Here is a 16,782-nt window from a genome sequence, read left to right as displayed (position 1 = left end):
ATAATGTGAGGGTAATCTGGACATGGGACTTCACATTTAAACCAGAAAAGGACATGTTTGTAACCACATAGCCTGCGATGGCTTCATCACATGATGCGAGTGTATTTACATTTTTGACTGGTTCCGTGGATGAAAAAGTCGAGTTCAGGACACAGAGACTGTCGTTAACAACCAACATTGTGCTGCAAGGAGGAGAAAAAAGACGAGCACTTCATATTAACTCGGGGTGAAGGTTATTATTTTACTCAGAGAACAAAATTTCCTCCTGTACACAAGATTTATGGCCACATAAAGTCTAAGTGCCAACCACAAATCTAATTAGGGAAAGCAAAAACTTCCCACTTTACTGTAGCTGGTTAATATTAATCAATTAATTAAGAGATAATTAAATAATTACCAAAATACGAAGGAAGCATTCACTGCAGATTCTGATTACTTTTGTGTCATTATCAGATGAAGCATGGCTAGCTGCTCTTTGAGCTAACAAAGCGTAGGGAATGACCTGACAGGAAAGAAGAAAACTGGTCCTGGTGTTCAGAAGGAAGCTAACACAGCTGCTATTTACATATAAAGAGCTCTATTAATCAAGCTAAGTGTCATTACAGCGTGGCTCATTGAGCAGAGCAGATCAGGCATTAAATAAAATTCAGTGTTGGTGCCGTCGGCAGGTGATATGTCTTGATTTAAAAACTGTCAAAGGTGGAAGCTGGAGGCAGGGCGGGGGAAGAACTACCACGATTCCTAATCAGCTTCCAGGCTGAGGGGAGATGGACGAATAAAAAAATGGAAAAAGAGGAGGACAGAGTGAAGAGAAATAAAAATCAGAGCGAACTGATGTGTGCACCACTTTCAATACATTCATTGTAAATGTTGGCTTGTCCTTCTGACAACCTCCTGAAATCTTTAAGATTAATTCTCCATAACTGCACACAACATTTTCCCCATGAAAAGCCTAAATCAGACCCATAATGGCATCCTGTAAGGTCAGAATCAGAGCAGGTGTCTCAAGTGTTTCCTGGAAAAAGCATCTTATGAAGGCAGGAGAGGGTTTGCAGACAAAACCTGCCAGTAGTTGACAGGATGCTGTGAAGCAGAAAATCAGACCTGTAGCTACGTTAAAAGTTCAGATGAAGATTAAACTCTGTCAGACTGAAATTTACAGTTTTTCTTGATTGCTAAGACACATTTCTCAAAAGCTTCTCTCCTTTTCTCCAAACTGTGAACACCAAACCCAATTTTCAAGCTACATTCACAAAATCTCAGACTCTTCTTGCAAAACCAAACTCACCTTTAAAACAGTTTAATCTGCCAGAACTGAACTATGTTGTCAAATCGTGCCCCAAGTCAATCAAAATTAAAAACACAACTGAGCAGTCACTAAACACGACACAGAAAATAGAAAACACAATGCTCAGGACATGAAGCTGTAGAAATAAATGTTTATTGTTCATTCATTCATTCTCTGTACCGCTTAGTCCATTAAGGGTCACGAGGAAGCTGGAGCTTATCCAGCATTTAACAGGTGAGAGGCAGGTACACCTGGACAGGTCACCAGTCCATCGCAGTGCCATCATAGGAGCAAACAACCATTCATGTTCACTCCTAGGGAGAATTTAGAGTGATCAAATAACCTAACAAAAAGGTTATTTGGACAGTTAAAGGATGGCGGAGAACCCACGCATACACGGGAAGAACATACAAACTCCACACAGAAATGGCACGCCCCCCAAGTTTGACTTATATCAAGAGCAAAACAAAAACCTATACATATATATATATATATATATATATATATATATACACACACACACATTGGTTCCCTCATCAAGAGCCAAGGCCAGGATCTATTCTGATCATACTTTCTTGTGTTCAACCAGTGATGCCTGTGCTTTAATTGTGTTTGACTTTTGCCACCTGTGCTCACCATTATGCAACACAGGTGCATCACAATGAGAATACGTTGGTGTGGTGTCTAAACACATGGAAAGTGCTGATGGCTTTGCTAAAAGCTGATTCAGTGGATTAGTGGGTTCAGGCAGCTTATCATTTGGTTAAGACAACAGGGTTTAGCGTCTTAGCAGTTAAACACTGTAGCAGCTGTTTCCTCTGATTCAGTCATATTACACATTGTTTTCTTTTTTCAGTGCAATAACAAACTACTGCCACTTTCTATTGATGTCATAGTTACTTGATTTCATAATCAATAGTGGTACTAACACTTTGATTAATTAACCATAAAGATCATCAATATCCTGACTTTCCATGTGGGATTGTCTGTGAATCAAGTGATCAGATCAGGAAGTAAAACAAAGTTAAACAACATGCATGTGTTAGCGCTTGTGTTGCTTTGTTTTCCGTTCGTGTTTTCCTGGGAACTTACGGCAGAGGAAGAGTTATTCCCTCCAAACTAACGGAATAAATCATCCTGGTGGGATTTCTTAGCTTCTAGAAAACATGAGACAGGTGTGATGGTGGAGGATGTCTCAGCAGCTTGTAAAGCTGGACATAAAACAGGAAATCCATCCACCATGTCTCACCTCCTGCAGGATAAGCAGCAGCTCTGTAGCACAAAGTAAAGGGAAATGTTCAGCTCATTAGCTCTGTCCAGGCCTCCATCAGTCTGGTACCCCTTCAACTTGAAGCCAGTGATTTTATCCATTCCTGACCACACACGTCTCCATGTGGTTCACAGAGGACTTTCCAGTCTGTGGTCTCAGAGCGCCTCTCAGAGCACCTCCAGCTTCATTAGACCAGGTCTTAATAGTTTGTGTGATGACTGGTTGCTGCTGAATGATGGGTTTGTAGGTGGAGGTGAGAAGAACCAGCTTATGGCCTGATCATTCTGAAGGAGGCAGGACAGACGAGCTGGATGCATTTTTAACATTTGCATGAAATAAGTCCAACATCTTATTTTCTATATTAGAGAAACTGAAAAGTTGTTGGAATGTTGGTAATGTTGCAGAGAAAGAGACGTTGTTGAAGTCTCCAGATAAAAGAATGAATGTCCAGCAATGGCAGAGCTAATGACATCATCCATTAAACAGGCAAGAAACTTTACTTCTCAAACCTCATCGCAAATAACAAAAATAACCCAAAATTCCTTTTTAAAACACCTGATGTTTTAATAAACACAGATATTAACAAGTCATCTATGCCTGCAACAGACACTGCAAATAATATCAATGGTATTACATTCAGTCTTTTATCTCAACGACATGTTGATTTTAACAGATCTGAAGCTTTGCTTTTACCCAAGGAAACACTAGAGAGTTTAGTCCTGGTTGATGCAAAGATGATGGTCCAGTTTTCTCAACAACGTGCCTTTTAGACACATCATTTTTAAAAACATTTTATGGTTTCTTTGACCTTGAGCTTTTAAACATAGTAAATTACTCTCTTCAGACAGGCATCTTCCCTGCCGCCTCTAAAACAGCAGAAAAAAAGCAGTTTTTATTTAATTTCTTGAGTTTTTTTAAATAAACACAATATTTTAGAAAAATATCAGTCTGGTTTTAGGACAAATCACAGTACTAAGATGGCCCTTTTAAAGATTGTCATTGACCTTAGATTTAACTCAGACTCGCAGAAACTTTCTGTTCTGGTTCTCCTGGATCTTAGTACCGCCTTTGATACAGTAGATCACCAGATTCTAGTAAACAGACTAAGAAGTCTGTTTATGGATACATGCTCCTAAAGAATCCATGAAATAAAATGTGGGGTTGCCCAAGGATCAATTTTAGGCCCAATACTTTAACTTGTACATGTTGCCTCTTGGGGTTGTCATCAGAAGATTGATTTCCACAGCTATGCTGATGATACGCAGCTATACATCGCCGTGGCTCCTGAAGACCTGGAGCCAGTTAATGTCCTTTTAAACTGTATTTTAGATATAAAGTCATGGATGGCACTTCCTACAGCTCAACCAGGACAAAACTGAAGTTTTAATTATCGGTCCTGAAGACAAGAGAGAGATCATTTTATCAAAATTACAACATTTTTATCCTTCTCACTGTATGAGAAACCTGGGTGTTCTTCTCAACTCTGAGCTGGATTTTACTACACACATTAGAAATATAACAAAAACTGCATTTTATTATCTTAAAAACATCGTCAGAGTCCACCCTTTTCTCTCTCTCTTGCCAGCATGGAGGTGCTGATGCTTTTATTTCTTGTAGATTAGATTACTGTAATGCTCTGCTCTCTGGTCTTCCCCAAAAGTCTGTTTCAAACTTACAGTTACTTCAGAACTAAGTGGCGCGAGTTGTGACGAGGACCAAAGGGCGGGAACACATCACACCAGTTCTGAAATCGCAGCATTTGCACCCCATGCGTTTCAGGATTGATTTTAGTTCTTTTGCTGGTCTATAAATGTCTTAATGGTCTTGGATCATCCAATTTATCTGATTTACTTTTAAATTATGAGTCCTTGCAGACCCTGAAGTCCTCTTGTGCTAGCCTTTTAGTTATTCCAAGAGTAAGCAACTGCTTTGTTGTGTATAAGATAAGATAAGATAAGATAAGATAAGATAAGATAAGATAAGATAAGATAAGAAAAACTGTACAGAACAAAAACTATATGTTGACGTTCAGTCCTATATAAGAAAAAAATATATTAAAAAGTGTAGGGTCTGTTGGGAACGCCTGGCGGAGTCCCCTGTCAGAAAGAGTTTCAACTCCCATCTCCAGCAGAGCTTCAATCGCCCAGATGAGGTGGGGGACATTGAGTCTGACTGGGCTGAGTTCCGTGCCTCTATTGTTAAAGCGGCCAGCTGAAGCTGTGGCCGTAAGGTTGTTGGAGCTCTCCTATCTCTGGGGCTGAGGCCGCTGAGGTGGTTAAAAAACTCCTCGGTGGCAGGCCCCGGGGGGTGGATGAGGTCTGCCCAGAGTTCCTTAAGGCTCTGGATGCTGTAGGGCTGTCTTGGTTGACACGCCTCTGCAGCATCGCGTGGACATCGGGGACAGTTCCCCTGGACTGGCAGACTGGGGTGGTGGTCCCCCTTTCCAAAAAGGGGGACTGGAGGGTGTGCTCCAACTACAGGGGGATCACACTCCTCAGCCGCCTTGGTAAGGTCTATTCAGGTGTGCTGGCGAGGATGGTCCATCGTGTAGTCGAACCTCAGATTGAGGAGGAGCAATGTAGTTTTCGTCCTGGTCGTGGAACAGTGGACCAGCTCTACACCCTTTCGGGGCTTTGGAGAGGGCATGGGAGTTTGCTCAACCAGTCTACATGTTGACTTGGAGAAGGTGTTTGACCGTGTCCCCCGGGGACTCCTGTGGTGGTTGCTCTGGGAGTATGGAGTGCCAGACCCTTGTATGAGCTGTCCGGTCCCTGTACGACTGGTGTCAGAGCTTGGGCCACATTGCTGGCAGTAAATCAGAGCCGTCTCCGGTGAGGGCTGGAATCCACCAAGGCAGCCCTTTGTCACCGATTCTGTTCATAGCTTTTTTGGACAGAATTTCTAGGCACAGCTGAGGTGTTGAGGGGATCCGGTTTGGTGGCCTCAGGATTGGGTCTCTGCTCTTTGCGGATGATGTGGTTCTGTTGGCTTCATCGGGCCGTGATCGTCAGCTCTCACTGGAGCGATTCGCAGCAGAGTGTAAAGCAGCTGGGATGAGAATCAGCACCTCCAAATCCGAGACCATGGTCCTCAGCCAGAGAAGAGTGGAGCGCTTTATGTGGGTCGGGAATGAGGTTCTCCTGCAAATGGAGGAGTTCACATCTCGGGGTCTTGTTCACGAGTGAGGTAAGGATGGAGCGGGATATCGACAGGCGGATCGGTGCGGTGTCTGCAGTGATGCGACTCCGCATCGGTCTGTCGTGGTGAAGAGGGAGGGTCAAAGCTCTGGATTTACCAGTCGATCTACGTTCCAACCCTCACCTATCGTGATGAGCTGTGGGTAGTGACTAAGCCTGTTGCGATAAGCAATAAGTCAATTAATTGCCCGGTAAAAAAAAAAAAAAAAAAATGAGCACGATAAGTTTGCCTGCTGCAATCTTTCTTTCTTTCTTTTTTTTTCTCTCTTACTTTAAATGATAGCAGGTTTCACAATGGAGTATCTCGACTGAACACTCTCGTTTCTTGTGGAGTGATCTCTCCCGTGTCATACTTGACAGCAGCATCTTGCAGCACGGGACCGTAATGAAGCACTTAACCTGTGCGAGCCGGTATGCCGCATTTGCTTATAGGGCTAACAACTCTCATGCATCGGCCGTGAGAGTTGCGCATTTGAGTGGCTTCTTACGCTCTCGTGCTCATCCTCCGATTTCTCACTCTGAAATACACATCAATGGGCTAATCGAGAGGTTCGGAAGGATTCCGAGTGAGCCGCATTACTTTTGGGCCGGGCGTATGTGAAAAATGGCGCAGCAGCGCGTCGCAGCAGCAGCGTCGCAGCAGCAGCGTCGCAGCAGCGCGTCGCAGCAGTTCACTCACTGCTCATAGATCAGTCTGACACGCAGCGATGAGGGAGATATTTCACCTTCACAAACAGCAACGATGCGCAGTTTTTTTTTCCTAGTTTTTTTTTTTATAAAATTTTACTAACTGGCAGTTTTACTGGGTTTCCCTGTCTGAGCTCCATGTTTAATATTTTTTTTATATATTTTTTGAAGGGCAGTTTTTTTTTTTTTTTTACAGAACAGAGACTTTATTTTCTATCATACTTATTGTGTTTGGTTGTGTTTGGTTTTGATTCATTGTTAATGAGACTGAGAGTCTGTTCTATTCATTGTTTTTGTCTTATTTAAAATTTCTTCCAGTTCCAGTGTAAAATATTCTTTAGAAATGAAAGTTTATTGATCTTTGAAAGGGTGTACTTGCATTATTATGGGATTGTCATTATATTAGTTTAAAATGGTCTCAAAATGACAACATTAAAGCTTTCTGCAATATTATCGCGATAATTTCTGAGAAAATTTATCGCACAGCAAAATTTGTTATCGTGACAGGCCTAGTAGTGACTCCAAGAACAAGCTCATGAGTACAAGCGGCCGAAATGAGTTTTCTCCGCAGGGTGGCCGGGCTCTCCCTTAGAGATTGGGTGAGAAGCTCGGTGATCTGGGAGTGGCTTAGAGTAGAGCCGCTGCTCCTCCACATTGAGAGGAGCCAGATGAGGTGGCTCGGGCATCTGGTCAGGATGCCTCCTGGACGCCTCCCTGGTGAGGTGTTCTGGGCACGTCCCACAGGGAGGAGCCCCCGGGGAAGACCCAGGACACGCTGGAGGGACTTCATCTCTTGGCTGGCCTGGGAACGCCTCAGGATGCCCCCGGAGGAGCTGGTGAATGTGACCGGGGAGAGGGAAGTCTGGGTTTCCCTGCTTAGGCAGCTGCCTCCTCAACCCAACCCTGAATAAGTGGAAAAAAATGGATGGATGGTTTCTGGGTTTCAGATTTAGATGAGTCCTGGCATGGAGGCACTGTTTTAACACCTATCACTCCAGTCATCTTCCAGTCGGTGGTAGGGAAACAAAAGAATGCTGAAAACTATAAAGAGGAAGGAGTGAGAATGATGAAACTGATGGAAAAAGATTGTTTCTTACTAAACTCAGCTGAGCCTCTCTGGAATGGATTTACATGTAATGCCACTGGCCGTCCATGCCCATATTCATACCCATTCCACCCAGTGGTCCTGGAAGGAGGATAAAACACTGTTAGCGACATGACAGATGATCACCAGTCTCAGATTTAATGGCAACACAATTGAAAATTTAATAAGAGGTCTGCTTTGATTGTTTGTGTGCAAAACTATAACACCAAAGCACATCACTCAGAGGGAAACTTCCGCAAAATCAACTGCAAAAGTGACTCTACCACCAACACCAACTGTTCCCTCATAAAGGTCATGTTTTGTGGATAAGTGTTACCAGCATTATTTTCATTACCAAATTCTTACCTATAATCGTGGCCACTGCTATCAAAAAATACCTGTAAAGTTTTAGTAAATGAGGACTTGCTCACCACCAGGACGGAGACCCATGTGCTGCTGCCCGTCCAAAACAAAGCCTCCCATTGGCTGGCTGTCTGGACTGTAACCTGTCCCCTGACTCACTGTGAAAGGAAGCAAGGGAACGTTCAGAGCGAGGGAATCTTTATAAATGATCAACTGTGAATTCATATAATTTGTTGTCTTTAACTTCTCTGTCTCTGCAGCTGTTCTGGATTTATGTAAAAATGGTATTAATTAAAGCCATATTTGTTTTGATCAGAAGCGAAGAAAATTTTCAGCTAACTGAACACTGAAAGAAGTGTTTTTACCGGCTCTGTTGGACTGGTCAATCATTGGCTGGACTATTCTTCTTCTTGCATTGATAAACCTGTAAGAGAAAACCAGTATCAACTGGTTGTTGATAGCTGCCCACAACTTTTGTGTCAACAGACACAAAAACACATAAACTGTGTCAGGTTTAAAATCATGATTAAACCATAAATGAAGATAATGTGATTGCAGGAGCACAACGATTATTTCAGATTCAGTCAGAGGAAATTGTTTAACAGCCACAAACAAACTTAAAACTATACACAATGTGGTTTGAACTCATCTTCCTGCCACCAGCTGACAATATTTATATCAGATCTTGCTTGGACAAAGCTCAGGGGAGAGACAGAAGGCAGCTGATCGAGGAAGACATCCGAGCAGAGGTGGAGGCGGAGCGTCGCAGCAGGACAGTGACCTTGCGGCAACAAAGGGGTTTGGACAAACTGGGATCAGGCATCGGCACAGAGGATCACCTGGACAGAGATGTGGAAGACTTCGATTTCTGATCTAGGTAGTGAACAATGTCCTTCCAAGCCCATCCAATCTGCACAGCTAGGTTCTTGTAGAAACACCAGCATGCCCACTATGCCAAGCAAGGGGTTCCCTGGAGCACATTGTGAGCTGGGTCGCCCAGGTGAGGGTGTCCGAAGATCAAAGACCCGAACGACCCTGGGTACTTCACTGATTATGTGTCCAAGCTGCCCATCTATGTAGCTGGTGCTCTTTAAAAGTTGTGGTCCAAATAAAACCAAGAAGAATGAAGACGGACAGCAAACAGCTGGATAACTGATGATAAAGGTATAAGCTGAAATTTCAAAGGTGACTCAGTGGCTCATTTTGTCTGAAGATGGTACTGAATGCTGATAAAGGATTTATTGTTCTCTAACAAAAAGAAAGTGCCTGCAATCCCACCTTCCATTACAACCGCCATATTGAGTTTGCGGCCTCTTATAAATATTTACATGTTATCTATATGTTGTCTATCATTGAGCAATAAGATCTAACAGGATGTAACTTATTAATCTTATTAATCTCTACACTTATCTATGTGTAGACTTCTCCATTGGTACAACTTCATTTATGAATACACCTTCTGACGACTTTATTGTAGATCAGCAGGAATAATTCTCTCACACACACATTAAAGACATTACACAGACTGTGGAGAGTGTTTCTGTAACGTTCATATTGGCGATATGCTGAGGAACAGAAACGCGTCATGAACCCAGTTTGTACTGGATCACCAGTCAGAAGAGGCCCAGCTCGCCACGGCCTCAACCGGGATTTCTGACCTGGATTTGATCAGGAAATTCTCAAATTAGGCAATTTTCATGTAGTCATACTGAAAATGCATTTTAACACAAATCAGTGGAAAATATTAATATTTATTTTATGTACTTTTTTCTTTTAATCATGACACCTCTCCTGACCGCACATCACTGCTGTCAGTTGTTGATTCACCATCCTCATTTATTTTTGTCTCCTCTTATTATAAATCTGTTTACATAAAGCAGCTGAATTGTCTCTGTACGTACTGGCCCTGTTCAGTTTATTAATAATCCAATAATCAATATACATCATCTTTGTGATTATCATGTGTGTGTGCGTGCGCGTGTGTGCGACCTAAATTAACTCTGCACTGTTACATCAACAGCAGCATCTTACCAGCAGAGCGAACCTGCAGCAGGTGGAAATAAAGAACCAGAACATGTCTCAGAGTGGGAGGCATCTTTGAAGAAATGTTTGTTCTAAACGTTTTGAGCTGTAAACATGTTGCTCTGTAGATACCAAGACAACGTCAGAGACCACTGCTGATGGTGGGTCCTCCCCCTGAAAACCTGTGGGGCTGGTGGTCTGAATGAGCTTTGAATGAAAGGCCAAGCCATGGTAACCAAAAAGGAACTCTGTCTCTATCTATCTATATCTTTCTCCATCCATTTCTTTAGATCAGCTTTCTTTCTCCATCTCTCTCTTTAAACACCCTCGGCCTGTATGGACGGGGCTCAGCTGATCCTAGTTTTACTGGTAGCCAACCAGAGGCAGTGGAGGTCGAGGTTCCTGAACCTGGGGAGGGGGTTTAATATGGTATTAATAAGTTTTAATGAATTCCATGTTCTCTTTAATTAAATTCCATGTTCAGTACGTGTGTAGTTGTGTTTCTTTAGTTACATTGGGGCTGGCAGATTTATTGATTATTCCAGACAAAGTAGTGATATGATAAGTGGTTTTTTTTGTTGTTGTTGTTTTTTGTTTTTTTTACTTTTATACCAGAATAAGTGGCAGGAGTGCAACATTCTGCCAGTTGGAACTTTCTTTGGGGAGTCAGCGGACATTAAAATAAGCCACGTTGATGGAACGGAACTCTGGCGTAAATGAGCCACACTTATCAAGATAAGCCAGGCTTTCCCTTAATCCAGCTTTGTGGAATACCCCCTGAAGTTGGAGGTGAACTTTGAACTCTACACTGCCCTCTGGTGGATGTATTGGCTAACAACCATGATAACATAAAGGATGCATGGACGTATGAATGCAGCCATTTGAAACAGACGTGCCTAGTTACGTACATTAAGGGAGCAAAAATGGTCCCTCAGCCTTCATTATGTTCAGTGTTTCCTTGTTGCATACAAAGCTCAGTAAAAAAAGCTTCCTCTTACTCTACCCCTTCAACCTGGAACTAATTACAGCAAATGTCCAGCTGTCTAGTTTGATCCCAACGAGAGTGTCCAACTGTTTAACTTTAAGCATAAGTCTTAAATCACATGTCTGTTTGAATGTGTATTTTTGATGGTTTCTGGAGCTTATGCTGTCCCTCCATCCATTTATGTGTGAATTGATTTGAAGACAGAATAGTATAATGCTGTAAAATCATGTCAGCTATGTCAGGAATTACAGAATGGTGGGAACTATGCAGAATAGACTTACCAGTTGTTCACTTGAAGGATAGTGAGACCTGTGTCTTGTGCCAGCTGTTTTTTCTGTTCCTCTGAAGGGTACGGGTGCTGCGAGGGACAAAAACAATAAAATGGAAAACAGTTCTTAAAGAGCGTCTAACAGCTTTCATTTCCAGGGAGCATGCAGAGCTAGACTGCTGGGTCTGTCTGTGGACCTTCTGTCCCGGCCCTTCCATCTGCAGTGATTCCTGGATGTGAGCTGACTCTGGAGGAAAGGATGCTCACATAGTCTGGCCTCCAAACATCATCTGACTGACTGTCAAGTATAACATAAAGGAACACAGAGGTGGGCTCTGTGTGGGGTCCTGATGAGGGCAGACCACTACAACCTCCACCTCCTCCCCATTTGCTGTGACCCCCACACCTCCAACCACACCGCACTGAGTGTGTGTTATGGGGGTGCGGGGGTTGCTGGTTCAATACTTTGTCATCCATTTTGAAGAGCGTCATAATATGTCGTCCTCATTCCTTAGAACAATTCCTCATAATCTTCATCATTATTTTTGTTGGAAGTACTGGTTTCAATGCACACTGCTTACATCATCATCATCCTCACATCATGAGTGTGATCTATGGCTCCTTAACAAGTCTCCACATGAGGACGTGGAAGTGAGAATGGCTTGTCCTGATATCGCCGAAGGGGTATCCGGACAAGGGTATAGGTCATTGCTTCCTTCCATCAACGCCAAACAATCCATAAATTCGTTCACAAGAATAGGACGGCAGATGGAAAGTGATGTCTCCTCTAATACATGTCAAGCTTCCCCCTATGCTTTTAACTTAACTGAAATCTTGATCTTGTATTTAAACAAAATGACTTAATAAAAAAAAAAATTATATGCACTGCCTCTAGCACTACATGGCAGCACCTGGGTCCAACTGGACTCAAAGCAGTCTGACTATCACTTAATTATGACGTCCCATCTTGTTTGAATTCATGCTTGTGTTGTTGCTCGAAAACCTCCATGTACTTTTCAGCATTGATGGAGCTTCACAGATGTGGAAGCTGCCCACGCCATAGACACTAATGCAGCCCCATCCCATCAGAGATGCAGCTTTTCACCTGTCCACTGATAACAAGCTGGATGCTCCCTCTCCTCTTTAGTCTGCAGGACACGCCGTCCATGTTTCCACAAACTAGTTCACATCTTCATCCAGGTTTCCACTTTGCCTCAGACCATTTTAAATGAGCTTTGGCCCAGAGAAGACAGCAGTGTCCAGAACTGATGTCTTCCCACAGAGATGTCTTCAGATTCTCTAAATCTTTAGATGATGAAGATCCAAAGTTTTCACAGTCTTACATTCAGGAATTTTTTTCTGAAACTGAACCTCTAGTTAGAGAGGCTCTCACTCTAAGGTGCTCTTTTTATACCCGATCATATTTCTGATCAGTTAACCTGCAACATCCCATCAAACTGAAGATGAGCTTATATAAGATAAGATAAGATAAGATAATTTTTATTAATCCCACATGGGGAAAGTTCCCTGTTACAGCAAGAAACAGTAAATGTCTGTGTTTTGGCTTCGCTCTGTCTAAAAGGCCTTCCAGAGTTCCTGATACACACCCTGCTAACGCTGTGATGAACAAATTAGACCTAAAAGTGAATTATTACATTATCATCCTTTTGAATCTGAAAGGGTTTTTGCTGTGGATCTTTGACAAACAAAACAACTGGAGGTTTAATCCACATCTACAGACATCCAGTAATAAAACTGAGGACACTGTGGAAATGGTATGCTTTGAACCTTCAAATTAAAGGTGAAGCCATCTTGACTATCCTTACTGCAGGTCTAAGGCACAGCTGTGCTGACTGTAAATCAAATACGTCTAACGTTAGCTTTATTTTAAAAACTAAAACTTATTTTTTATAAGTCTGGGAATTTAGCCTGGGCTATTTCATTTCAAATATTTCTTGACAACATCTGCGTCTAACAGTAAGAGAAATCAGTATTGGGGTACTTCGTATGTATTATAAGCTGCAAGTGGACTGTTTGCAGCTGGCTCAGACTGGATTTCCTTACCGTAAGGTGCTGGAAGAGCCATGCTCTCATTATGTTTGTGGCCACTTTGGGGAAGATGCCTCGTTTCTTCTGCCTCTTTTTGTCCTGATCATCTTCGTCTCCGGTGCCTGGTGATGCCAGGCTGTTGTCGAGGCCATCTCATGTAATCAGAAAGAAAACCTTGATGTTACACTTCATTCTCTACACAAACATGCCACGAAAGAGGAAGACTACATTTTTTCTTGCACCTCTGCATCACTCTCAGACCGATGGATAATGAAGAGGAGCTTGTAGAGAGAAGGCTAAATAAAACCTAAAACTATTAATTCAATCTGAGCAATGCACTTGACATGAGGTAATGACTGCAGGAACTGTACGCCTGACATAAAAATAATGAGCGCTCAAAGAGCAGTCAGAGTCAGAACAGTGTTTGAAATAATACTAATGATTTCCTGAAGTAAAAACAGGACAAAAACAAACTTTGTTCGTCCTGTATGAACTTCATTACAGGATTCATCTGGATTACTGAGGCAGAATCAGGAGGGGGAGTTAACAGGGTGTGAAACTATCATCCTTGCATCCACATGTGTTTACTGACTCCCACTTCATCTAAGTATGTGTGTTCATCATGGCGAAGGCAGGATCCTGCCCTCTGCAGAATCTGTTTGATTTCAGCAGGAAGTCGCCATCGACTTGAGGCAGGAGGCTTCCTTTAAGCTAAAATTTCCGCCCCTACAAGCTAACTTGCCTCATCTAACAACACAAGGGGGGCTCCTCTCCCTCTCTGCCATTAATTGTGCATTATCTGAGATGATTTGCTTTTAGCTGTGGTGGTTATTTTTCCTGCCCTCAGGGCAGAGAAGCCTTGAAAGCCTTCCTGCAGGGCATGTGAATAATGCATCTGAGAGACTCCTCCCATGAAGCGGGACAGGCATCCTACTCTTCTTAAGATTTGACCCAGCATGTCTTTTTGTTTTTTGAGATGCATCAATCAAACACAACCATATGAGCCATACTTCTGCATAAATATTTCAGATAATGACCTCTGACTGAATTCTTGGATTTTCATAGATGGTGTACAATGCCGAGTCACAGGCTCCAACATCTTCTTTGTTTTATAGCACTCCTGAAGCCTTTTGGGAAAGCTGCTTTTTTTTCTGATCCACAGGTTTGCTTTTATATGAAAACGGTCATTTTAATGCTGTTAAAATAACTTAATTCTACAATGTGTTTGATGTTGACAGTAGATTCAATTACATATTATATATATATGTATATATATATATATATATATATATATATATATATATATATATATATATATATCATATATTGAAACCTTAATCACAACCCAGAGCACACAGATCCAACAAACCACAGAAAGAAATAAATAACATACGGCCAAAGAGAATCAGTGAAGTGTAAATATGACGATAAATCAACCTAAAGGAAAACAAATTTTTAAATTAAGTTGACTGAAGAATGTTTCAAAATCTACCAATGTGTAAAACATAAGAAAGAAAGAAAGAAAGAAAGAAAGAAAGAAAGAAAGAAAGAAAGAAAGAAAGAAAGAAAATTCTGAGGACCACACTTTCTGACCAATGGAATAATGATGAAGATGATGATGATATGATGAAGATAAAGATGAAGATGATTATAATGATGATGATGATAAAAAGATGATGAAAATTATCATTATAATGAAAATAATAAAGATGAAGATGATGATAATTATGAATATGGTGATAAAGATGATGATGAAGATGGCAGCAAACTTCCTCTTCTTTTGTCTCTCCTGTGGTCTCTACTCTTGTTTCTTCTTTTTTCTCTCCTCTGGTCTCTCCTCTTGTCTCTACTCTGGTCTTTCCTGTGGTCTCTACTCTTGTCTCTTCTTTTGTCTCTACTCTGGTCTCTCCTGTGGTCTTTACTCTTGTCTCTCCTCTTGTCTCAACTCTGGTCTTTTCTGTGGTCTCTACTCTTGTCTCTTCTTTTTTTTCTCCTCTGGTCTCTACTGTGGTCTCTCCTCTTGTCTCTACTCTGGTCTTTTCTGTGGTCTCTACTCTTGTCTCTTCTTTGTCTCTCCTCTGGTCTCTACTGTGGTCTCTCCTCTTGTCTCTACTCTGGTCTTTTCTGTGGTCTCTACTCTTGTCTCTTCTTTTTTTTCTCCTCTGGTCTCTACTGTGGTCTCTCCTCTTGTCTCTACTCTGGTCTTTTCTGTGGTCTCTACTCTTGTCTCTTCTTTGTCTCTCCTCTGGTCTCTACTGTGGTCTCTCCTCTTGTCTCTACTCTGGTCTTTTCTGTGGTCTCTACTCTTGTCTCTTCTTTGTCTCTCCTCTGGTCTCTACTGTGGTCTCTCCTCTTGTCTCTACTCTGGTCTTTTCTGTGGTCTCTACTCTTGTCTCTTCTTTTTTCTCTCCTCTGGTCTCTCCTGTGGTCTCTACTCTTGTCTCTTCCTTTGTCTCTCCTGTGGTCTCTACTCTTGTCTCTTCTTTTGTCTCTGCTCTGGTCTCTACTCTGGTCTTTTCTGTGGTCTCTACTCTTGTTTCTTCTTTTGTCTCTCATCTGGTCTCTACTCTTGTCTCTCCTGTCTCTTTTTTTGTCTCTCCTGTGGTCTCTACTCTTGTCTCTTATTTTGTCTCTACTCTGGTCGCTCCTCTGGTCTCTACTCTTGTCTCTTCTTTTGTCTCTACTCTGGTCTCTCCCGTGGTCTCTACTCTGGTGTCTCCTCTCATCTCTCCCCTTGTCCTGTTTCTTCTGCCCCAGTGCAGAATTCCCAGATCTGCTTTGGAACGCCGGAGGGCAGATCCTCAGCTACAGTAATTCCTTGTGACTGCTCCGTGGCAGCTCAGCCAATCTAAGCGCTGTGTGACAGCGAAGTCTCATACAGCCGTGTAACCCCCACCCCCTCATCCTGACCTCTTCCTCTATCATACAGGCAGTTCTGTACAATTATTAGATCAGATTAGAGATCCAGAGTTTCAGTTGTACATAATAATTTTCCAGAACATTCAGAGATTAGTTGATGCTGCAATACTCTCACTTTGTTTAATTTTCCATGTGTGTTTATAACTGGGATGTATCTGGAAAAGACACTGGAAACTGGATCTGTTCTGATCATGTCTGATTCCAGTGATTTTTTTTATTTAACGTAGAGAATGAGTATTGCATTCTTTGCCTTCATTTAGTAAACAGCTGTTTACAGTTTATTTACATGTCCTATCTGTCAGTCCAAGGCTCTAATGCAGGTTTCTGGGTAATGTGTTCTGAGGACAGAGTGCCCCCCCACCACCAAGGCCAAATCCTGCCTCCATTACTGATGCAAAGTAAGTTCAGTCCCCTGAATGAGCTCACAGGGGCCCTGATCTATCATAAGTGACTCAGGACACAAAGCTATGAGCTGGAAGACTGGAAGATGTCTGACATGGAGGGATGAGGGGAAACCTCTGGTTGGCATCTGTGTTGGCAGACAGCCTGACAGCATCTTTTTGTTCTCAGATTTAGATTTTTGTTTTTACCCTTTTTTAAAAACTGTAATGATAATTAATGTGTATTAACAGAGAATCACTGATGCTAAA

At 42.2% G+C, this 16,782-nt stretch overlaps 1 protein-coding gene across 1 annotated transcript in view; it reads right to left on the bottom strand.

Moving 5' to 3' along the window:
* The window catches only part of meis2b (Meis homeobox 2b), a 28,626-nt gene that overhangs the window by 1,262 nt on the left and 10,582 nt on the right, over window positions 1-16,782 (bottom strand). The window contains exons 8-12 of the mRNA XM_041976662.1: window positions 13,229-13,365; window positions 11,178-11,254; window positions 8,255-8,313; window positions 7,958-8,047; window positions 7,540-7,628 (exon numbers count right to left, since the gene is read on the bottom strand). Of these exons, the coding sequence (XP_041832596.1) occupies window positions 7,570-7,628; window positions 7,958-8,047; window positions 8,255-8,313; window positions 11,178-11,254; window positions 13,229-13,365 (422 nt within the window). The 3' untranslated portion in view covers window positions 7,540-7,569. The remainder of the gene's footprint in view (window positions 1-7,539; window positions 7,629-7,957; window positions 8,048-8,254; window positions 8,314-11,177; window positions 11,255-13,228; window positions 13,366-16,782) is intronic.

Source organism: Melanotaenia boesemani, chromosome 22 (genome assembly GCF_017639745.1).
Source record: "Melanotaenia boesemani isolate fMelBoe1 chromosome 22, fMelBoe1.pri, whole genome shotgun sequence".
In the NCBI taxonomy this organism is placed as follows: Eukaryota; Metazoa; Chordata; class Actinopteri; order Atheriniformes; family Melanotaeniidae; genus Melanotaenia; species Melanotaenia boesemani.
Note: the sequence above shows the minus strand (reverse complement) of the source record. Positions and strands in the feature narration are given on the sequence as shown.